Here is a 24,746-nt window from a genome sequence, read left to right on the forward strand (position 1 = left end):
ATGCACAAAATCCTGCTGCTAATCTTATAATCTGTTTTGTTTCATCAATTGCTTGCCTAGCACCAGGCAGGAAAGAAAAAGAGAGGAAGAAAAAAAGAAAGAAAGAGGAGAAGAATAAAGCCGGGAAAAAAAAAAACCACCCCAAAAAACCCCCAACCCAAACCCCAAAACAACCAACATGGAAAGCTTCCTAAAGTAAACGAAAAAACCAAATAAATCGCATTTGATTTCTTAATAATGTGAAAATTATTAAGAGTGTTAAATGGAAGCAGGATTTTCCACTGGGGGGGGGGGGGGGGGGGAGCTGTGTGTGCGCGCCAGGGAAGTTTAAGGAGAAATCTGAATCTCTCCAACATTTTATTTGCATGTTTGATTTCTCCGCGTCCGGGTCAGGAAATGAAGTTCCTTAAGCAGTCAGCTGCGGAAGGGAGACTTTGCTCCTTAACACTTCTGGAGAGCTTTTGAGCTTTTTGTTCTGTCCCGGTTGGAAGGGGGGAGCGGAGGGGGTGGTGGTGGTGGTGGGGGGTTGCGCCTCCGCCGCCCCCCGCCCTGCCCGCCGCGGCCGCGCAGCTCCCGCGGGCTCCTCACGCTTTGTCATTAAGACTTCAGTAAAACAATGAAGACATTATTTTTTAAAATCTTCTTCCCCCCCTCCCCGCCCCTCCGCGCGGTATTAAGGGAATAAAACAATCTACGCCACACGGGTCCTATTGAGATTAATGAAAAAATTATGCAAAAAAGAAAAAGAAAAAAAAAACCCTAAACCAAAACCACCCACCCACCCCCAGCTCCCCTATATCTCATAAATCTCATTTTTCGTTCCCTGCGCCAGGCCTTGCCTTGCCTTGCACCTGATGATTTATTAACGTAATCTGCGGGGATAACTACACATGTGCCCAGCTCCGGCTTGTCCCAGCTCATCTTCTAAGTAATTGTTTCTCATTAGTTCTGATAATGTTTTAATAGTGTTACCCCTAATTTAGTCAGCCAAGAATTAATAACGGAGGGTGCCCTGAAACGAGGAGGGGAGGGGGGAGCTGCGAAGCGCAATCTAAGCAGGTAGTCTTTAATTAATCAGATTAGCCCGGCGGTCCCCGCGCTGTAAGGGATCACTCGGATGGGACCCGGGTGGAAAGGGGAGGGTGCTTGGTCCACGCTGCTCATCCCCAAACTCCGCGGGGGGGGGCCCTGCCGCCATCCCCCGCCCACCCCACCGGTGCCGCTGTGGCAGGGTCCCCACCGGTCCCGGTGGGATGCTGGTCCCGGTGGGATGCCGGTGCCGGGTGGGATGCCGGTCCCGGTGGGATGCTGGTGCCGGGTGGGATGCTGGTCCCGGTGGGATGCCGGTGCTGGGTGGGATGCCGGTCCCGGTGGGATGCTGGTGCCGGGTGGGATGCTGGTCCTGGTGGGATGCCGGTCCCAGTGGGATGCCGGTGCTGGGTGGGATGCCGGTCCTGGTGGGGTGCTGGTCCCGGTGGGATGCTCTCCCCGTCCCGCTCCTCCACCGCTCCCCGGGCCCAGCCCGGCCGTGGCCCCGCCGCCCCCGCGCTCCCTTTCCCCGCTGCTTCCACGCAGGCTCCCCCCCCACCCCTTTAATTAAACCAAAAATAACCCAAAATGTTTAAAATTGCTGCTCGGAGATGGAGGGCAAACATACTAGGCGAGCAGATGGGAGGAATAAGGCGCTGTGACTCCATACATAAAATGGCCATGGAGGCGGTGAAAAATGAAACTAAAAAACAACTGTTTTCTATTTACAAAATTTAAATAAACAGAACAGCCTTCCCCGCGGTGTTTGTCTAAGTGCAGCAGCATTGCTGCTGTGTAGGTCATGAAAAGGTTGGTGCATAGTTTAAAACTTCCCATTCTGTTAATTTCTTAAAGAACAGTCGTTCATAGTCTGAGCACAAAAGCTCATGATTTAATGAGGAACAGAAACAAAATCTCTGATTGTTGGTGTTTCAAACTTCATTGGAGTCCTCTGGCAACCACAAGTTGATCCTCTGCAGCTTCAATACCCTTTAGCCCTCCATATAAGAGTACATGCTGAATAGAGGACAATGCCTGGTTGTTATGTTTATTTACCCTTACTACAAGCTGGGTTAACCTCTTCAAAACAGCTTTACTAAGCCCGTTAACCACACGGCCCACATGACCTGTAGCCGTATCCCTAATGTGATGTAAATCTGACTCGAGACCATATGCACAAGTTCTGCTGCATTGTGCCTCCGAAAACTACAAGTTTATTGCCGTCCAACCCTTCCCGGGCTGGACGCTTCCAGGAGGAAACGCTCTGAATAGCGACCGCTTAAAAAAAGAGAAAAGTCAAGAGTCCTGTGTTGTCGGAGCAATATTTTTAATGGCTGTTGCACATTTACAGAAGGGGATGTGTGTGGGGGGGGAATGCGAAGCCCGCACAGGGTAATGATTTTCATCACAATTATTTCAACTGGTGCGCAATTATTCGAGGCTTTGCCCTTTCTGCTGGGAGTTCTGCACCGGAGCGGGAAGAAGCGTAGATACAAATCGGAGCGATAGACCTGGTTTTCATCTGCGCTTTTAACAGAGCTCGCAGCTTACGTTTTGCCTTTCTCCTTTAGTGAGGTCATAGTCCTGCATTCGTAGTAATTACCGTGATGTCACACAGTCAGTGGTGTAACTTCATTGCAGGCTATGAGTAGTACACGGGCTGTGCAGGAGCGAGCCGTGATTTGAGTCGGGAACAGTGTTAGTAATTAGCAATTCTGGCAAGCAAATTATGACAGATCTGCAAAATGGAAATGAATTTCTGCTTAAGCTTGACATCTTTAATTTTTTTTCCCCCAAGTATTATAGTCATCTTTTAAAACAGCTACTGGGGCCCCATGGCGAGAGCTTCATTTACCAGCTCATTTTTTCTTGATGGCTGTGGCAAGCGTAACAATGTTCTGTGCCTGCTTCAGTAATGGCATGTCGATCATGCTCCCGTGGAAAGTAAATGCTCCCTGGAAAAGAGAGAATATAAACTTCCTGAGAGGACCTCTGGAAATCGTAGTTTCCTTGTCTTTTTCTTTCAAAACACATCCGTTCGGCAAGAAACATTAGCTCCCACAGGAATCCTGAATGAGTTTTAGGAGGCAAACTAACCCAGACGGGGCAAATGCATTTAAAGAAATGCGGTGGGCGCCGAGTGCTCCGAAGCGGAGGCAAAAAGAGAGAGAAAAGAGAAGCCCCGTGCGCAGCCCCGCTGTTTCAGCCTCTCTAGCTGGCAAACACGAGGGCCAAGAGCAGCGAGGCCGTGCGTGCCAGCCCGGGGGCCGGCGGACACCGTGCCTGGGGGGCAGCTCTGCTCCCCACGACCAGCATCACCCTCCAGCGCTGGGGCTGGAGTTTCTGCGGATGGCGGGCAAAGGCAGAAGCGTTACCTCTGTCAGGAAACAGCAACAGGCATTTGGTGGGGTAGAGGGGAGTTTTCCTGACTTGGGGGTGTGTTGAGGTTGTGCTGCTGCACCTCGCCATCACGTCTCCGGTGCTAAAGATAGGCTGGGCCTGTGCATAGAGCCAGGGGCTGGGGTGGAAGCTGAAAAAACCCAAGTGGCTGGCACGGTAATATTGCCCAAATCTGCTCTGGAGCCAAGGTAAAGCCCACCTGAGCACTGCACACAGGGAATTTTGCCTGAGCGGATGCAGAACTAGCCGGTGTGCCTCAGCAGTGGTGGTCTGGGAGCCAGGGCAGGTTTCAGAAGTCACTTTGCATTTCTAGGGGTTTTGTGTTGGTACCACGGTGCCAAGTTTAAAATATTTAACCATGAATCATAGTTAAACAGAAGACACGTGTTTTAAATAGGGCCAAACCCGACTTGTTCCTTTGGATGCTCTAATCCACACATATGTTGCTGAGGTAGGATTTTGAAGATAAAACACTGTGTATCAAGATGTGCCAAAGTTCAGCAGACCAAAACCAACCAACCAAAAATCTTACTTGTAATTCTGACAGTACTTCGACACATTCTTGAAAAAAAACAAATACAAAGACGCAATCCCTTCCCTGGCCCCAGCGTTGCGTAGGGCGTCTCTGTGAAGCACTGCGCACCCTTTTAATGTCCTGCTGCGATCGATACAGGATCACAGCCTGCTCTTAGATTTGACAGCGAGCGAGGCTAACCAAGAACAGGGCAAGAACGATAGCAGCGTGTGTGGCTGTGCATGCATAGGGAAAGAAATGCAGAGGAGAGCAAGCCGTTTATTGTTTTCTGGTTTTCATTTAAGGCTTGATAATCATTATATAGAGGACTCTCATAAGTAAAGTGAAAATAGAACCCATTTACAAAACTGTTGAGGAAATGTGTTGCTCCAGTGACACATCTAGCTTGACTGAAGCAATATTAATTAAATACCAAATCACATTCTAGAACAGTTAAGACAAAAATCCACCTTAAGCAGCAATCTAATACAAATCAATATTGTTGGATGTAAGAACAGGCTGTATTAAAGCCATTAAAAACCTAATAGTTAAAACTATGATTTTATTCTAAGTAGGATTTCCTACTATAGCTTGCAGTATTTTAGGAGGGTTTGGAGAATAATGGGACTGATGGATACTCAGTGGTAGATGCTTCAAATCGAGTTTCTTGTTTACAATCAACCAATCAACCCTACACTACCCCAACAAAAACAACATTAATATTATTATTATTACTATTACTATTATTAATAATAATAGACCACTTTTTACCTTAGCTACATCTCAGCCATTTTCACTTATACTTTCAAACCTTTACAGAAAATGCAGCCTCAAACTATTCCATTTATTAACTGTTGTGAAAATAAATTGGGCACTAAGTAAACGTTTTATGACATAGGACTTCAGAATAATTTGGGTCTATGCAGTGATCTCCAACTGCAAGATACATTTTTTTTCACTGTAAGAAAAAGATGTTTTAATTATGCCTGTTTTTCTATAGGCATTCAGTCAAATAATAGCCATTGCTTAAAAGAGAAATTTGCACGTGGGATGACAGTGATAAGCAGAGATGTGTTACGGTCTGGAATCATCCTTCCTAGTTCTGTGAAATGGCTGACTTAGGAATGCAGTTATCCTAAGTACCTGCAATAGTTTGCAAAAAGAGATGGGTGCCTAGCAATGGCAATTCTGATCTCTGGTTCCCCGAGTCATGATCGGGAGGGTCTTTATCCCTTCCACTGACTGCACAGGATGCTCTGAAGTCAGGTACCTCTGCAGGTGCCTAACTTGGAGCATGATGAATCTGGGTCAGAATGTCTTTTTTGAAAGCAGGAGTTAATTAAACAGCATGCCTGTCCTCTCTTCATTAAAATAACATGTTTAGAAAGGAAACCAGGATAATAGTGTGTGTGTGGACACAGGAACACTGAACCACTTGAGATCTGCCGTATGTTCTCTTCTTGTCAGCGTGCAGCTGTAGTTTGGGTTGCTAGGAATTTGAATTCTTGAAGGAAAAAAATGCTTTTTTTTTTCCTAACAGCAAAGAGTAACATGAAGAAGTTGGCTTTTCTGCCTGTTCACTCTGAGGCTTATTTTCTCCCTGCTAATTTGCAGCGTTGAGCTAAAGTCCAGAAAAAGAAACCGATTTTAATGCCATTGAATATACTCTATTCACTGCCTCTCTTTCCACCCACAGGTTTCAACAGATAGGAAATACCAGTAATTATAGCTTTGTCCCCATGCTCTCTTTTCCAGTTCTCCTAGATGAAATTTGCCTTTAGCATTCTTTTGATTTTCTCTCGCACTAATATAAAGAAAACAAGACTTTCTGTAAACACCATTTGCTTTGATAGCGTTAATCTGGGGATTAATTTAGTCATAGATCTAAATTTTCTTTTTGGCTAATTTTCTCAATAATCTCACGCTTCCAGCCTGTGCTTAGACTTCCAGTAGTTCAACCGTGGGACCAAAGGTCTGTTCTTAAGGAAGCTTGCAGCGTTAATGGGAGCGACGGCGGGGTGCGTGGCGCGAGGCTGGGGTTTGCAGCCATCGCGTTCGGTGGCTGTGGTTCTCGCGCGCCACGTGGCCGCATACACCATTCAGTGGGAGCCTTTTCAGAAAGCTGCAAAAGGACCCTGCCGTCAGGCGAGTCAGACGTGTCAGACCTGCCCTGGGAAGAGACAGGCCCTCCACGTAAAGGCTGACGGAGGAGCTGGGAGAAGGAGCAGCCAGGAGGCAGAGCCGCAGCCGGTGGGTGCAACCTTCCGGTGATGAAGCACAGGTGCAAGTAAGTTGGGTGGGATGAGAAGTGAGGGAATGGAGGACAACCGTGGCCCGCACCGTACCGCTGGCTGGAAGTGCAGCCAGCCCTTCTGAGGAGCGGGTGGCTCTGTGGGCCAAAGACACTGCCCCTGTTTTCAGCGGCGCGGCACATATTCTGCTGTCCTGTCCAGTGCCATCCTTCATGCAGCAACACAGTGAACGTGCTAAGGGTGAAGCCATGTGAGAAATCGGGTGACTTTGGCACTCACCAGCCTGCAGGGTATGGGAGCTGTAAGAGCGCTTTGGCTGGGCTACGCCGTACAGCTGCGAAGGCAGCACAACACAGCAGAGGGGTTTGTATTTGCACAGCCTTGGGCTTCCCTCAGCCTGATCGCTGTATGCCTCTGTCAGGGCAGACTATCGGGGAGAAAGCAAGGAAGGAAGGTGAACAGGCAACGTTTCCCGCTTGGATCATCATGCAGACTAGCTAAGAGTCCTTCCCAGTTGACTGACAAGCAAGGAAAGACTCAAAGGTGTTTCCTTCTGGATAGCTCTGTGAGAGCAGAGCAACAAGAAGGTGTCGGACCCATCTGGCTCCTCTTGTCTCTGCCTGGTCACTGGAGCTGCCCACAGAGCCCACCAAGTCATCATTTCCTCATCTCCATCTCTTGTATCAGGCCACCTTCTCCAGGCTGAACGATGCAAGACCAGTACCGTGCAATTTGCTGCATCCCCCAGGAACCACGCAGCATTTGAATGCAATAAATTCACAATGACATTTAATGCTCTGTTAAAACAGTAGTAACATCTTTAAAAACGTAACAGCTATTTATGCAAGTTGCAGGCCATGCTGAGTAAGGCCTTAACAGCTCTACTTTGAATTTCAATATGCCCTGAAGTGCTTTGAGAATGGAACGGAGAGGGCTTTTGGCAGATACAGAAAACAGCTGGAAGGGAATTAAAATTATAGAAAGCTGCTAGGTTTTTTTTTAGAAGGAAACAGCAAAAAATGATAGTCTTGGAAAAAAGAGAATTGAGCATGGTCGGCCCCAACTGATACAAAGATCCGGCCTACAGACAAGGTAAGCGATAAAGCAGAGTTGACAAAGAACAGTCATTTTCACAGGTCAGGAGCTGAAGATACAGACTTACAAAAAAAGGGGGCAAATCAAGTTATGCATTAGGAATATCTAATGCAATAAGTTTCCAGGTGACTGTGGAGAGACCAAAGAGATTCAGAACCAAACTTTCTAAGACATCAGTTCGGCAAAGCTTAAGCTTGTACCTTATGAACCTCCTTTTGGAGAAATGTAGCCACTACCAAACCCAACTCAGAACTAATGAAGTTCAACATATAATTGAGGGCTTTTCTTTGACAACTTAGAAGAAAACTCTGGCCATGTGTTGCCATGGATCTTGGACATGGCTCTTACCATATCTATACGTTATCCTTAAAGATTGCCTTTACCTATAAGAAATGACATATATCAAGTAGCAGAAAGAGTTTCAGCATTGGTCTGTTATTTACCATGGCCAGAAGATGAACATGTTAATGCAGTGGTTTCTGGAACATGAAGACTTCCTCTTTTTGCGTGTGTCTCTATGTGGCAGCGTCTAGGAACATTTGCTCTGTGAAACTTTTGGGAGCAGTTAAGAGCTTGGTAAATCTATACGATCATCTCATAAACAGAGTACATTTTTTTTATGGCGAGAAGCATTTTACTTTCTAGAAGCTAAATGGAGGGGATTCAAAGTCCATGATTTCTGTATCAGCTGGGGGTCAGTATGTTCTGGGGGAACCAGGAAAGGGGAAGAAATGATACAGCCAACTCTATTGCTAGTGTTTATCATGGGTGGTAGAATTGTGTTGATTTGACTACAACAGGGGATGGACAGGATCACAAGTAAAGTACCTTTCAGGTTTTTCCAGAAGATCAGGGAAAGTAAAGTTTCATACTTACTTATCTCTCCTGAAACCTTTTTATATAATATGCAATATTACATGGGGTTTTACTCACACCATCTCTTGTTTCCTTATGTACCACTGGGTTAACAAGAGAAAGAAGCTGGCTAAAACTATTATGATACAGAACACTTAAGGCACCTTGTAGTTATGTGGCACACTTTCCTCTGAGCTGTGGCTTGGATTAAAGTACATGAGTTAATTACAGTAAAGTAATAATTGTTCTGGGACATGTGGGACAGTGATTAGATGAGCTAGTCCCCTTTGGTTCACAAGATGGAAGAATTAGAGGTACTCCTGCACCTGGGAATGCTTGTGGCTTTTTCCTCAGCATTTGCTCTGTCTGTGGCTATCTGTGCCCCTACCCACGTCCATCCCGATGAGTGCAATGAACTCACTATGAGGGTTACTGTAGACCCTCGGTTCTTAGACCGCTGGAAACCATTAATAACCTGCATCAGTACTGAATATGAGGATCAGCTTTCCTAATGCATAGCAAATATATCAATTTTGAAGTACCAAGTAAGTCCTATATGTTCCAAAAAGTCTACTGGCTTCCTGATTGATTGCAGATGAGACTCCAAACGTGAGCACTGGTTGTGAGAACTCTGCACTCTGTTTTGGGAACCACTGCTGTCTTTATTCATTACCTTGACTATTGCTAAACCTTTGCTAATAAGCCCTGTTCTACCAGATCTCATCATACATGTAGCCAACAACTTTAACTCCCATGTGACAGTGGCCAGGCCTTTCTTAAAGATATTTATAAAGACTACATTAAGCCTGTCACTTGTCTATAGTAGAAAAAAAACCCTCAATTATCTTGCATCACATGAAAGAATATAGCCAATAGTGCTATATTCGTTTGTTGTGTGTGTCAATGTATGGGTTGCCCCAGGCCACTGTGTGGAGACAGCCAACTTTTTCGAAAGCAGTTTACTTTGGGGATCTAGTCAGGTGATTTAGACGGCAGGGTTGGAGGTGCTAGGGGATGCTGGTGAGTAGGTAGGACTCTGGGTACCCGGGCCAGTGGAAGAAAAGCAAAAGCAAGCCAAGGTCATGTTCCATGAAATTGCAATAGGGACAAGAAAGCACCTGCTGCTGAATTTTGCATTACGTATAGGTCCAAGATATATCTAATGCTTATGAAATTGCCAAAAAAATCTCTGCCACTAGTTAGGTGACTGTTGCTCAGAAAACAAGCAAACTCATGAGTGAGGGGAGGTCCTTTGATGGCACTCTGCTGTCATGGGGTTGGAAATACTGCCCTGCTGATGAAGGTTTCTTTTTCTTCAATTACTTTTCTTAGCGGTTTAGCTAGCGAAACTTTTCTTTGCAGACCAAATCCCTGCAATGACTGTGTGGCAGTCGGGTTATCTCCTCGCCCTACCTCACTGCCTTCTGAGAGGACATGCATCTAGGACCTAGGAGAAATGGGCATAGGGGGACCAGTGAGCCAGCCACCCTCCTCTCCTCCACCCCGTTCATCATTAGGAGATGTGGTGAATCAAACAGAGCTCCCACACCACTCTGGTGACACGGGCCAGAGGCTGTGTGTGAATGCACCTATTGTCTAAATAAGTAATTATGCAAGTCCCCTTCCAATCCCTGTGACCTGTATCAGCACTCGCAGGCAGATGCCAGGATAAATGGAGACAAGCAGAACGGGCGATGCCAGCTGGCCAGTGCAAACCATGCCGTACCTCCCACAAGGGGAAATGGAGAACACGTATAGACAAGCATCCTCAAGTCCACAGATGCAAGAAATCTTCGATCCACAGTTACCTGAGAAACATTGATTCTTTCCATGGTAATTCAGTGGCTAGCCATTTCTAAATCCCAAAGGTCTAGTTACCACTTTTTGGAGACCACAAAAATACATGGAATAAACCCCGTAAAATCTGCTTGGGTCTGAGAACAATATCTGTAATCCTACACAATGTTAAACTGCTACAAGGAAATAAGAGTGTTGTGCTCTGGAGGAAGGGCAGATTTGCTTTTCTGAGGAGGGAAGGAAGCAGGTGGATGGCAAAGGGTCCCCCTAAAAAGCACAGCATTCAGGAACATCATTCCCCTGGTAAATGAAAACAGACCTTCTTTAAGCAACCCCCTGCAGAGGAAATTTGGAAATCGTTGCTTTGGGGCTTAAAAAGAACGCTTGGATTTGCTTACAGGTAATGAACAAAAGAGAAGAGAGTCCTGGTCGCAGCAAATGGAGTTGGGTCTGTGCCTGGGGGAGGAGTGATTATGCTGACTACAAAGGAATGACTTTCCCTTGAGACAGAAGGTTGAAACCATATTTTTGGGGAAGTCAAGAGTAGGAAATAAGCTAACAGCTGTGATGGTCCTGAATGCAGGTTTAATTAATTTTTTCTTCTGCAAGTTATAGCCAAAGAGCCATGATAAAGAGCTGGGTCACGATTCCACCTTTTAGCGATGAACTTCCAAAGGTTAGTGAGCTGCTAGGAGGCATTCAACGATATCTGGGTCAACTGAGCACGTTTGTCAGGCTATAACAAGATAATGTCTTGTACTCCTCTCTGCTCAGGCCTGTCCTGCCTCCAGATCAGGCTGCCACACAACTCTCGGCCTTCTTTCAGCATCTTTGCAGTAGGTAGGAAATGCCCAAATAACTAGTGTAGTCACATATGACAAACTGAAGACTCCACGCACAGCAAGCTACATGAACAGAGCTTTTTGGGTTACGTATTTCTGTGTCCTCTCCTTTGCACCCTTTGGCATTCGCCCCTTTTCTGTAGCTACACTATGGGAGGAAAGACACTTATACACAAAATCTTTGGGGAAAATAAATGATCCCTGAGAAGGTTTGTCACAAACGCTTTTTGGCAAGAGGAGATGCTCAGTGGGTGTCTGTGATCTGTTGAAGGAAGGGATGGATGGGGAGGGAATTCTGCAAAGTATCAACACCAGCAAGTTTCTCTAGCCATTTTGTTGATATGAAGAAAACATTCAATATCTCTACCTTTTGTTTCTTTTCACCAGTGTACACTTCCACCAGAACAGCAGCAGTTAGTTAGTTAGTTCAGAGGATAAATCAGTTTGTAATGCCAGAAGCAGGCCTGTCTGTATGAGATAGGTTTCAACCTCTAGGAGCAGATGGAAGGACACAAAAGGCCGAGAAAGAAAGAGCAACAACAACTTGAAATAGAGATTATTTTTTTTGCCTCAGATAACTCCCTAGCAGCAGTACAAGAACTCTGACAGAAAAAGCCTTTTCTGAAGCTCAACAGGTAGGAAGGACTTTGTGATCCCTCAAGTCCACAGTGGGGCAGGAAAGATGAAGAACAGGGACCTACAAGGTCCTTTACTTCTCCTCCGGCTGACATTATTGTACCCGGCCCATGGATAAGGGTCTTGTCCTGCTGTGTGACCCAGACAAGCTGTTTTTCCCTCTTACAGCCCCCCAGGCTGCCTGAACCACTGAGGACAGCCATTTAGGCTGGGATGGGCCAGGGGATCCTGCTTGGTCCAGCTCCAGAAACTCTTTCAAGCCACCAAAATCTCTACCTCTCACTGAGCAAACAGCCTGTTTAAGATCCCTGAATGAAAAGCAGACATGAGGGGGTTTATTGCTGTCTTTACGTTTTCTTTCGTTTCCTTCTCATTGTGGTTGTTGCCTTCCCACGTGCTCCTCTAGACTAGGAAAGAATAAAATTAAAGAAACAGAAGAAAGTCCTAGAAATCAGGAATATTGTCCACTGGTTTTCCTGTCCTATAATGTAACGGAACGGAAGAATCCTAGTGAGAACACTTGCTGCTGCCAAGCAAATCTTTATTTTATAGCACAAAAGCAGCTTCCTGGACAAACATCCTATCCAACCATGCATTTTTTTTTCCCCTAGTGAGCATCATGGTTATTATATGGAAAAATGAAAAGTAACTAATATTAAGACTTCAGTATCCTTAGATGCCCTTAATTAAGTCAGTCATTTAGAATTAACTTGAAGTTTATAGTCATGGAAGCAATTTATTAAATACAGACTAGAAAATTTGATCTGGAAATAAACGACTACAGGACATGCAAAAGGCATTTGATACTGAAGGGGAAACTAGCGATAAAATACAACGCAGGTGAGAAAAGTAAAAACAGTGAAGCTCATTCTGTCAACAAGAATGGCATCACCCTTATTTCTGTAGTCTGTATTTTTTCTAATTTCAGATTCATTTTCTGAATAGGATTGGACAGCCATTTTTTTACTGCCATTCTCTATTTCAGCTGATGGAGCTTTTGCAGAGAGCTCCTCCAGGTCCCTGAAAACACCAGCCAGCACAGAGAGGAGTGAAGAGGCAGCAAGATCGCTGACACTTAAATTAACCGAAACAATATTTTGGCTGTACAGGCTTCTGAATTCCCTCAGTAAGCCTTAAAAAGAGCCATCTGGTCAGAACATTACATTTCTGGTTAGATCCTGCTTTGGAAATTGAAACAAGGCTTGTGAGCGCTTGTTAGTGCTTTTTAAAGAGGGATTTGGGAGGTGGGTGGTTGTCTCGCTGGGTTGCTCAGTGCAGAGCAGGTTTTGGCACGACAGTGGGCAGGTGTCTGCAGCGATGGGTGTCTCTCCGCTCCGTGCCTGCAAAAAAACATCGCCTGCATTGGGAGCGTGCGGGTATGGCATGGCCCTTCCAAAAGCAAGGGCACTCCCCCTGTCTTACCAAGACCCCGCACGCACCTCCTTGAGGCGACAAGGGCAAGAGGGGTCGGTGCCTTGCTGACAAGGAACCCAGCGGGGAGCCATCCCGTGCCCGCTGCAGGGCCCGCGTTCCCCGCGACAGCAGCTGCCTCCCCCAGGACCCACCTCCGGGTGGAAAGGCTATGGAGGGGCACAGCATCCCTCCTTCTGCTCCCGGCTCGCGGAGGAGCTTCTCCCTGCGGGAAGTGTCAAAGCGCCATCCGAGTCCCTCTCCCCCCACGTTTTGGACACAGGTCTTTAATGAGTGGAGGAAAACAGATTAAGAGCCACCGAATGCCTGCTGGGGAGTGTGTGTGTGGGGGCAGTTGGCAAGAAAATGTTTTGTATGAGTTTCTGCCCTGCTTAGGAGCTTTTGCAGCCCCGCGTAGTAAAATCTGTCTCCTTCTCTCCCCACCTGGCATAACTCCCTCAGGACTGATTGCGCCGGTGTAGGAACCAGTACAGCGCAAGCAATTAGCTAAATACAGCCCCTTCTGCTCTATTGTAGAGGTTCAAAATTTGCCCCCAGATGGATCTTTCTAGGAGAAAAGCCTTCAACTGTGACACAAAACACACTTCTAAAATCTTTTTCAAATAACAAAATTGTATGGAGAAACTTCAAGTACTAATATGAGCTCTCTCGATCTCTATTTATTCATCAATTCTCACATTAAAATTTCACTTGGCCACTTCTAAAAAAGATAAACAACATCATAGCAGCCCATGCTTAAATCCCACCAGCGCTCTCCGTCTTTGCATAGAGATGCACCTGAGCCTATACTTCTTAAGGCCAAAGCTCATAAAAGGTGGCAATTTATCACAAACCCCTGAATCCCCCACTCTGCTGCGTGAGGAATATACACTGCCTAATTAACATAAACCACAGCAAATGCCCTGCGTCCTTGGAGCGAGGGCTGACAGCGCTGCAGCCCAGCGTGCACAGAGACACCCCGTGCTGCCAGCGTCGCGCCGGGATGGGATCCAGCTTAGTTGGTGGCACCTCCAAGCTCTGCCTGGCAGTCTGTCCTGGGTGAGGGGAGCAGGGAGCCGGGCTGCTTCCTCACCCCCAGCTCCGCATAAAGCCCCGAGATATAATGCCCTACAAAGTGTGACATATACTCCCTGCGGGTTGATGGGGTCCCACACCACCCCATGCCAGAGGGATGCTCCAGAGCATCCCTCCCAGGAGGCAGGCTGGAGGAGCCTGCCACTCCCGGGGCACGATCCCGCTCTCCACAGGCTGGATTGGAGCGGGATGGATGCCTTGTGGCTGGGGCCGTACAGCGAGAGCCCTCCCGGGGCCCACGGCACTGCCGGGAGAGGGAGGGCAGCGGGGAGAGACCTCCCTGGGCGGTGGTGGGAGCTGGATCTGGCCCAAGCACGAGGGCGCATCGTCTCCAAGATACAGTGGCTTGGGGTAGCTTTTCCTAAACAAAGAGCATTATAAGGGAGCCACTGCTGGAAATTTCCATTCCTTTGTTGGGTAGATGCTGTGTAAATAAATGCATTCCTAAGATTTTTCATAATCCTGGAAAGGTCCATGAAAGAAACTGTACAGTTTGCCAAATCGCTGGAGTTCATATATATTATTCCTCAGCTGCCGGGAACATGATGTACAATGGCATGGAATATAATGCAAGAAACATATGCTAAAGGTCTTCTTAGAAGCACCCTGTGCATTCATATGTGGGATGTACAGATATTTCTTCTGTTTTGCCCCATGGGATCTAAAATGTTCAACCCATATTACACCTCGCGTTTGTGATTTACTTACCTTAACTGTAAATAATCCTTACATGACAGGTGACTTTGGTGGCAGCATTTAGCTATTCCCTGGTTTAATATGCGGGTGCTTTGGAAGCAGTTATAAATTAGTACATGAGATAAATATGTAAGCAATCTCTTACTTTACTCTTCTGCTTTTCTTTCTGTCTGAATTTTATTTAAAAACCAGACAATTTTGGAAGATGCCATTATGACAATGTTTTGTGCCTGATGTATTTACAAGTCAAATGGCTCAAAACCGCATTTTCAATGTCCTACTTTCTTGCCATATATAAACACTAACTACATATAGAAGAGATTATTTTCCTGTATCCGGTGTATTGGTAATGTAAATGCAGGAGTTACTTACACAGTAAAGACTACTGTACCTTCATTGGTGGAACTCTGATCTTTTTCTTGAAATAAGCTCGTAACTTCTCCCACTAACTCTACCCCCTTGGACTCAGTGGATCTGGATTTATAAGATCACTTCCCTGTTTAATGTGGTACAAATACTTCAGAATTTTATAACAGAAGCTGTCCTTTAGACTACCAGAACAATGTTTATTACCCTTCTTTTTCATTTTTGAACACACTCTGACATTTACCTTATATTTAGACTTTCCCAACAGCTACGCCTGCTTTCTTTAGGATGAATTTGTTAATTTTGAAAATCATATCTGCTAGTAATGCAATTCTACTGGAAAAATACTGAAATGTTATGGAAACAATACTTTTCTTTTTATTTTTCATTTTTCATTTTTTGATATCAAAGTTCTAGATAAAAGAGAACACTTAATAAATAGTTGTATAAAATACAAAACGTGCTTTTTCAACATTTGTCTTCTAATTGCCCAAAATACAATGTTACCATTTATTTCCTAGATATGCTGTTTTTCAGTCAGATTAGAAATGTAAAAAAACCCCACAAACCGACAACCAAAACAACCTAGAAGCCAAACCAAAACAACCCCTCGAACAGGACTATCTCCGTAAGGTAAGCCCACCTAGTTTCAGCTAGCTGGTTAGCTCTCTAATTTCCTTCTGTTTGGACATTGCCACAGCATCTCCAATTCCACAGTGCTCATCCGAGATCCTAATTTTTCCTGACCTCAGTACTCACATTTGGGCGCTACTGCGTCAAAGCATTTCAGCCTCCAGGATGAAGTAGCCTGGTTCAGCCTTCTCTCAAAGAAAGACTATTACGGCAATTGTAGCCCTCAAACTGGAACAGATTATAAAAGCTTATTACTGTATTTTAATATAAAATATTGTTGCCTAAGGGCATCAAACTTTAAACCCAATTAATAACAAACTACGATCCCAGAGACTGCAGACCAGTAACTTATCTACCACACAAACAGCCGCACAAATCCCTCACATTTATTTTTTCCAGGCTTTCAACTTTGATTAATAACATGGCAAAACCATGCAAGTCTCAACCATATTAACCACAGCTACATTTTTAGTCTTACTGACATGAACACTTTAATATAATAAAAGGAAAAGGAAAACAGAAGAGGTGTTTCATTAGGACATGAGGATTACTAAAACCGCTGTGTGGAGTATTTGTCAGGAGGTGGTAGGGGAAGAGTTATTACTTACATTTTAGCATGTCGCTAGGACGCAGAGCAAGAGGCTCCCTCAGTGAGATATGTTTGCTTTGGAAAAAAAATTAAGTAATCAGACGGTCCAAGCTCTTCTTACTGACACATTTATAAGACCAAATTGCAAACTCAGTTAAGAAGTTTGCAGCACTACACGGAAAACTCTTTTTCCAGTTTTGTTATGAAGCCCGGCAATACGGCAGTGATACAAGATCCAGAAGTTCACATATTAACCTGCCAGTCCTTTTTATTGATAGACGGCTACATGCAAAAATATATGAAGCATGCAACCTGGTTGGTTAAAAAAATAGCCCAAACCACAAACCCTCAGCAAATCTGTTCTTGCAGCTGATTATATAAGCTTATAACCTGTTTTAAAAACATTTATTAAAAAAAAAAAAAAATCCCCCAAACCCAAACAAAACCCTCCTGAATGGCTGATATAAGCAAGAAACCAGCATTATGTCAGTAAAATAACAGCTTCAAAAACAAAGCCAAAGACTAATGCTTGCCTAATACAGAATTCTTCAATATTAAACTTGTTTGGTTTCATGATCGTGTGATACTGGGACTAGAGTTAAATTTAGTCCATTCTCCTCATCGATTGTTCATATGACAGGGCTATTCCGCAGATGAGTTTCTGACACTAAATTCAGCTGGATGAATAGTATTCCACACATCATAAATATAAACAATATTTCGCTGAGTATGTCGTTTGACTTTTTTCTTTCTGCATCTACCTGCCTACACATTTGCACCAGCAGTACGTTTATAACGATGCTTTTTGTAAGAGAGCCAAGCTTTGTAAATCAGAATAATGGGCAAACCCAGTCATACATTTTCTATTTCTAAATCATTTGCATGAAGACAGCTACATTTCAAAATCGAGGGAACAGAACAAAGAGATACAGGCATACAGCATCCCAACAGTGACCCTGAAATAACTGCTCAGGACAGCACCCAAATATCATAATCACGGATGTGCTGGAAACACCCCGATACCACAGAGGGGATGCGATAGCCTAGCAAAGAGAAGGGCAGAGCAATAGCAAAAACCTTGTCACATTTTTACTCGGAGATGAAAGCATCATTTCTGCTTTGACCTTTTTAGCATTTCTAATGCACAACATCTGCAGTATCAGAAATGCAGGGGAATGGGGAAGGCGCGCACCCCAATCTATTTCTACCCACCAGCAAGCAAAGAAATGTACAGAAAACCTTTATATGGCACTGGAGGAAGCGAGACCCTATGCACAGTCTTATATATGAACTTGACTATCTCCCACTTGAATGCCACACAAGCACAGGAACCGTTCCCGCTCATCTGCGCTCCCCGTTCTGACATCAGGACTTTGCTTTTTAACTAGCCCGGGCTTGGCTGCAACGAAGATAAAACATATTTAGCTGCAACTTTTTTTTCTTTCAAAAAGAGGCAAACTGGATTATAGCAAATAACCTTTAAGATAATTAACTGACAATGCCGCAACTAGCATAAAATCTTCCTTCAGGCGACCCCTAATTTAAGTATTACTGGCACAAAGTGGAGACAGATTGTGCATCACCACCGCAATATTTACATAGCAGAAACCCACAGAGCAGGAAACGTGAGACTCAATGATGCACTAAATTAGGAACAATCATATTCTAGTGTTAATTTGCTTTCTCCTCCATCCAAATTTCAGGTCCAGCGATTGGTACGAATGCACATAAAACATTCCCATTTTTAATGATTAAGAACCACAATCTGCAAGCAGTTCTGCTCAAAAGTAAATTCACTCGCTACTAGGGATGTCTGCAGGATCAACCCCCCAAAAGTGAAACAGGTTTACCAACATAGAGATTTTTTAGAAAAGCAAGACCGCCTAATCTGTTTCTTTCTTTCCATAAATGATGTCTGCACAAGCAGTCTGAGTCGTCTGCCAGGCTACCTGCCTTTTGATTGCAAATATTTTCCTACGACAGTAGCACCGTGATTCTGCGGCATAATGGAGAAGCGGTTTTAATTCACCGATGCTGTAGATACATGCAGGTACTCAAAAGGCTGCGTAATCAAAGAATTAAAGTTAAAATGGGGCGGGGGAAGTGACACATTTATAATAAAAATACACTCTATAGTCTATCCAGACACAGATTTCACAAGCACTACTCTCAGTTACAGCACACTTTATAAGAAAAATGCGAAGAGCCATCACCAATCTTTCTAAATCTTAAATATTATTCACATTGGGTTTCCTCTATGGCATATTAACAAAATATTTACCTTGCCTAATCGCTGATGTTCTTCAAAAGCAGAAATCAGTTCTTGTGCCCACTTTATTTTTTCAGGGCTTGGAGAGAACTGTTCCTGGACAACAGCAATTTGGTTGGGGTGAATCACCTGCTTACCTACAAAGAAGATTAATAACACCAGAATCATGCATCGACAAACAGATGTTCAAGCAAAATGTTCCAACCACTTGAGGCTCTCATATGCCTCGCAGACTTTCTCGCTCTTTAACTAATTCTTTTACTTGGTTTCTTTTATTTTTTAAACTGGACAACAGGCAGATAGCTTTTTGCCAGATTTTTTTAAGAATAAAAATATCCTGAGCTATGCTTGCATTCAGTGTATTTTGAAAGAACCCATTATTCATTCTCCTCCCTCCCCATTTCAATCCATACATCTTCTCTCAGTCGTTTCAGGTGCAATTGCTTGTCTGGGGCAGTCAATAACACTTAAGTATAATGCATCTCTGAATTTAACTATATAAATAATAGCTCCAGCCACTCTTAAATAAGTTGTATTAAAATGCGTTCAGAAAATGACATCAGAAGAAGATGGCAAGAGATTTGTAGGACTGAAAAGTTAACAGTCACCTAAGGATCATGCCCTGAATTCTCAGTATTGGCTTAGCATCATAAAATGCTCAACGCTGTTTAAATTGTTCTTGTTGCAATAGTTAGCAGTTGCAGGTAGGTTGCAATACTTATTTAGTCACTGGTATATTAAACAACTACCAGCAGTACCCTGAGGTTTTATGAAGAGCTTTTTTTTTATCCTTTCTTGTATAAATGTACGTTAAGAAAATAAAAATAGATGTTGCCTTTTTTTACTAGAGATTTTCAAACATGAATAGACAGCCACATAATCCCGTTTAATCTGTTATTGTATTTAGCTACCTTAAAACAAATACATATCTAATTTGTTTTGACAGTTTTAAAAGTGCAACATTTGACATTATTAGTTCATTTCTAAGGGAATTTCACAGACCGGTGTGATTTCTGCACTTTGGTTTCAAAGTGTTTTCATAAAGAGAGGCTACCGTAATTCCCAGCTTCCCGCGGAATAAATGACTCTCCTCCGTGCCAGATGAGAAAACTAGTTAGGGGGACGAGCCCGATCCTGCAAACCTGCCGTCAAGTGAGCAGTCTCCTGCAGGCAGAGGGTCCCACAGCCGCGCCGTCCCGCCGCACGCCGCAGCCTCTCGCGGGAGCGAGATTTTTTGCACGCAAGGAAAATTTGAAGCGTCAGGACCTAAGGAGGTTTCCTGCGCGCAAGGGGGTCTGCTCCCATGTTCTCACTGACATTAAGCCAGCCGTACGGTAGAAATCAGCCCAGCGCTCGGTAGACGAAGTCTCACGCCTGACTGCAGAGATACACCTATCTTAAATGAAATTACCACTGCAAAAAACCTGGGATTACTTTTGGCAGATTGCAGTGGGTCTGAGTGATAACCTGGAGTACAAACAAAGCCTGGGGATGCAGCAGCACAATCTACTTAATTTAGCGAGCAAAGAAATAGTAATTTTTTAGTGTCGCCACATTTCTTTGCTAAAAAGCCATAAGTACCTCAGTTTTATTTTATTGCCTATTAAACAACCTTTAGTTTATGATCTTACGGGCATCCAAATATTCAGTTTGAAATTTCAATGTCGTAACTATTTAAAAAATAGCTTAAAAATAGGTAAAAGCTTTAAACTCAGTAAGAACTATATTTTTTGAAACAAATTACACGGAGAGAAATTTTCTTAACTAATGTGTTTTACATTAGGTCTAATCGAAGGTTTTTTAGTCAATTTAATCAAATGTCACCGTTAATAAGATTATGATGTTCCTTATTTGTAATACAACAAATTCCTCCCAGCTAAACTACTGATTCTAAAATTGAAGGGTGTACAAATAATTCCTGCAAAATCCTAAGGAGCTTAACTTTCTGGGAAAATTGTAGAATATATTTGAAATTATATTTAAAGTCAGTCTACAATTATAACAAAAATAAAAATAGTTACATTTGATTTTTTAAAGTGTAAAACATTTCTGTAAAAAGATTTGCTTTTGATAAAGATATCTGTAGCCATAAGCTGTACTTTTTATCATTAAAACACTACTGAACAATTTACAGGGAATATAATCTAACTTTTGCTTTATAGCACTCGGTTGATTTTTGCCACAGATTATGTATCCAAATAACTGTATAACAGATGTAATGCCATGCAGGAATGAAACAAATATTTTAAACAGAATTGTTGTTATTGACAAGTTACTGAGAGAGTGCAAAATTGGAAGACATTAAAATTTATGACCATGAAATCCTTTTTACAGTACCACTTGATATATCGTGCTTTAAATCAATACCTGTCAAGTCTTTTAGGTAACTGTATGATGGCGTCATTTTAGTCTTCTACAATAGACTGCAAAAAGAGAGGAAACCTATAGTGTTTCGTATTTATATCTGGCGTCTCAGCATGTAGCACAGGAGTTTCTATAATGACTAAGTCAGCTGTTAAAGCTTATGGCAAGGTTTACTTTATTTTTTAAATAAACATTCCTAAAACTGATGACCATTTATATAGGCAACACACTGACTTAAAGTCCACGGGTGCTGGTATTGTAAAACATCTTGCTGGGTGTGCATGTATATATGTGTATATATATACACCCCCCCCGCCCCCCAATATATATACACATATGTAAAAAATTCATAAATATACATATAAAAGATCTAGTAATGCGGCTAAATGACATATGAAAACATTTGATTTTATGTAAACACACTCACTGAAGGAAAAACAGGCTGCTTGTAAGATAACTGGAAAACTTGGCTACAATAAGCAATGAGGGTCACAATAGTAACTAAATAGCTGGTAAATTCTTCGTTATATTATTTCGCTTGTTTAATATTGAGTGAAAGTATTTGATTACATTAAGGCCAATTCTACCGGTCTAAATCTGAATATGGGAAAATCTAAGGATGTATAACTTTGCTGAATATTTTGGATTTGCATTAGTTTTGAGGGTGGTGAATTTGGCCCTATGCATGCAAGTAAGTGTGTGTTCTCCAGCTAAGAGAGCAATTTGGAAGCCTCAGCTCTTTTTAGTCCTGTTGATTTAAACTATTTTGATTCTTTGTGAAAAAGTAGCAGGAAGGGATCTTAAACATTTAAAAAGAACAAGAATCGTGTGTTTTGAACTTGTTATTAAGGCGACATTTCAGCATTTTACTCTCACGTTATCAGAGGACTGTCAGTAGCAAATACAATCTGCGGACTTCTGCTTTATACAAGGTCACGGATTAAGCTAAGGCCCATTTGTAATTTTCTGTGATGAATATTAAATTGGAAATGTTAAAATGTTTCATTTATATAGTTTTGGAATGAAATGTTTTTGCTTTCAGTTTTGAAATGACATTTTATTTTCATCAAAACAAGTGAGAAAGATTATAAAAACATTAGATAAACTGAAAGAAAAAGAAACAAAAGAACAAGTGAAACATTTTGGATTGACCTCAATTTTTTTTTTCTTTTTTACCAAAAATATGAAAAATGTTGTTTTGTTTTGATTTAAACAGATTTTTTAAATTTAATATTTTTTTTGGCCACCAAAACAGAAGAGTCAGTATTGCCCCATCTCTAATTATGGTTGGACTGGTTGCCAGGCTGTTTGCTGGGTTTTGGAAATGTGTTGATGATAGCTGTGGAAAGGCAGGAGGCAAAGAGCAGGAGCTGTGAGTTCACCTTAATGAAGTCTGTAGCTTTTACAGATCTTTACTCCTTGTACGGAAAGGCAAGACACCTCTATGGCCAAGTTAGAAATTCACTTTGCGTCCAAAATTGCCACACGTGATCTTTTTATTTGTCTCCTATCTGAACCCTATCCTGATGTCAGACAGCTTCCACCGTAAAGTCGGTGGAGTCCAAACTGCCGTTAACGTTGTTTATGCTGAGCATTTCTAAATTTCCTAAATTGGCAGCCCGAGTTAAGTATTTAAATACACATTAAATGCTCAAAAAGAGTGCTCTCAAAGGTGCTAGGCATCTGCAACTCCATCTTCTGTCAACAGGAGGTTCAGATGCTTAAGTTTTTTCAAAAATCGAGCCTTTTCTTAAGCTAGGAAATATTGGTCGAGATTAGGTAGCCATCAGCAGGTGCTACCATTCAGGAGCTCTATTATTTTCCCAACTTCAGTTGCAGACAAATGAAGGGTGGAAGTCCACATGGCCGTGGATAATGTAGCTGTGAGGAGCTAACCGTTTTGCCTCTGAAACCAGAGCTGGTTTTGCACATGTTGAAGCTCAACAGACAGTAAGGCAGAGTTTGTGCTGAAGAGCATCGATTGCTAATTCTTTCACTGGCATGTTGAGATCACTTAAAAGGACGCTTGTTTTTTTGCTCGGTGCTTTAAGATGTCGTGTACTGCTAACTGTAAAAATATAGTTTGCTAGATGGCATCACCAGGACCCATGCCTTTGGTAACAAAAACCGAGGAGATGTACTATTACCGTACATATATATCCTGAATGACGGTCAGAGACAAATAATGTAAACCGCTTGGCCTATATGCTGGAATTCTCTAATGCATGTGTCAAATGGCTGATTTCTATTGCAAAACCCCAATCTTTGGTGGCTGCACTTGTCCCACCAGGGAGCCCGAGTGAGCTGGTGCAGCAACGACAGGGTAACAGGCTGCCTTCCAGGACGCGGGGGCAAGGAGCCTGCTGCTCTTGCTGTCTGCCGATGCCCGTAGGTGTCACCAGCACTTACTGGGAGGGGAGCCAGGAGATGAAAAACAAATCAAAGAAAATAATAAGAGAATAACTTTCCCCTAGCAATTAGCATACGAGATTTGCTTCTCAGTGTATTTTTTACCAACTGCCGTTTTAAAAAAAAAAAAAAAAAAAAATAGGAGAAAGGGAACTACGTATTTTAAGAAGCAATTGTAGAGTGGTCATCGCAGAGTACAGTCCTGCCTTTCCCGTGCTCTGTGATGGGAGGATTCACGGCACAGCCTCTACCCCAACTTCTCTTCAAACACAGTCACACTCTTCACGGGATGTGGTTTTAAAAAGCAGCCTGTGACTTTTCAGGCAAAATTTCCAGCCCCAATTTTACAGGTGCTAATAAACACAGAAGAGCTTGGTACTACCAAGTTTTTTGATAAATGACCTGAAATAAAAACCTGGTTATTTGTCTAAGTGACAGTAAATGTAGTGATATATTTAAATTGAAGAAGCTATGCATTATTTTGAGACATCGGCAGAAAGCCGTACCTGTGAATCCCATTGAGGCACCTTCTCTTGACTGCCTGCAGAGCCCATCTTCATCTCGGAAATCGATGTAAACAAGGTCTATTGCTTGAAGGCCAAATGCCTTTGCTGTGACTATTATTTTTTGCCTGGCATATAGAATATCGTGAGTTTCTTTACTGCTTGTTGCACCTATGAAAACAATGAAAACAAAGAAAAGCTGACAAGAGTGTTTTAAACCTTTCTATTTTAAATATTTCCTATGTTAAAAAGAGGAAAGTTTGAGATTTCATTTAACCAATTTAGAAAAAAAAAAAGAGGGGTGCAAGGCTATATTGTCAAAATGATATTCTTCTGAGAAAGGAAAAAAGCTGCTTTAGCAAAAAAAAAAATCTCTCTTTAAACACAAGCTTATAAAAGTCAGATCTTGATTTAGTTCAAATCAGAATTTGTAAGCCTGAAGTCAGTGGAAGCTTTGGGTGGTAAGGACTGTTGACTTGTGACTAACATGAAGTAATGATTTGATTATATTTTTTACTGTACGTACAGTGAGAAGCACTACAGCAAAAGAAGCTTTACACAAATTTATATACTGGGTACGACTAAATGGTTAAAAATTCACACTGGGAACAGAATTGCACTTTTTTTGGTTCTGATTCTTGTTGCAACTGATGTCCTAAGCTGAATATTTAAGCTTTAGTATCTGGATGAAAAAATTATGGTAGGTGACTTGTGAGAAGCAGCAAAAGTATTCACAAGACTTCATGTGCTCACAGGGCACCAGCTAAGCAACGTGCTCACGTGAAGGCTGGTGTGAAGGAAAAAAAAAAAAATTGTTCCCTTTCCTTAGGGTCACTATTTAGACACAGATTTCCAGTTTGTAAGGAATATTTCAGTAAAGCAATGCTAATTTTTACATTAACATACTTATTTTTAATTTAAATGTTGATAGGTCTGCACTTTTACCTTTAAACTGAATCAGATTAAGAAGAAGCTAAGTGGCTTCTCATAAA

General features: G+C 42.8%; 1 protein-coding gene across 1 annotated transcript in view; it reads right to left on the reverse strand.

The window, feature by feature from the left end:
• Window positions 1-2,888: 2,888 nt before the first annotated feature.
• CLYBL (citramalyl-CoA lyase) overlaps window positions 2,889-24,746 on the reverse strand; it is a 93,191-nt gene continuing 71,333 nt past the window's right edge. Inside the window, exons 6-8 of the mRNA XM_075717554.1 lie at window positions 23,758-23,925; window positions 18,491-18,615; window positions 2,889-2,984 (exon numbers count right to left, since the gene is read on the reverse strand). Of these exons, the coding sequence (XP_075573669.1) occupies window positions 2,889-2,984; window positions 18,491-18,615; window positions 23,758-23,925 (389 nt within the window). The remainder of the gene's footprint in view (window positions 2,985-18,490; window positions 18,616-23,757; window positions 23,926-24,746) is intronic.

This window comes from Pelecanus crispus, chromosome 1, assembly GCF_030463565.1.
Source record: "Pelecanus crispus isolate bPelCri1 chromosome 1, bPelCri1.pri, whole genome shotgun sequence".
NCBI classification, from domain to species: Eukaryota; Metazoa; Chordata; class Aves; order Pelecaniformes; family Pelecanidae; genus Pelecanus; species Pelecanus crispus.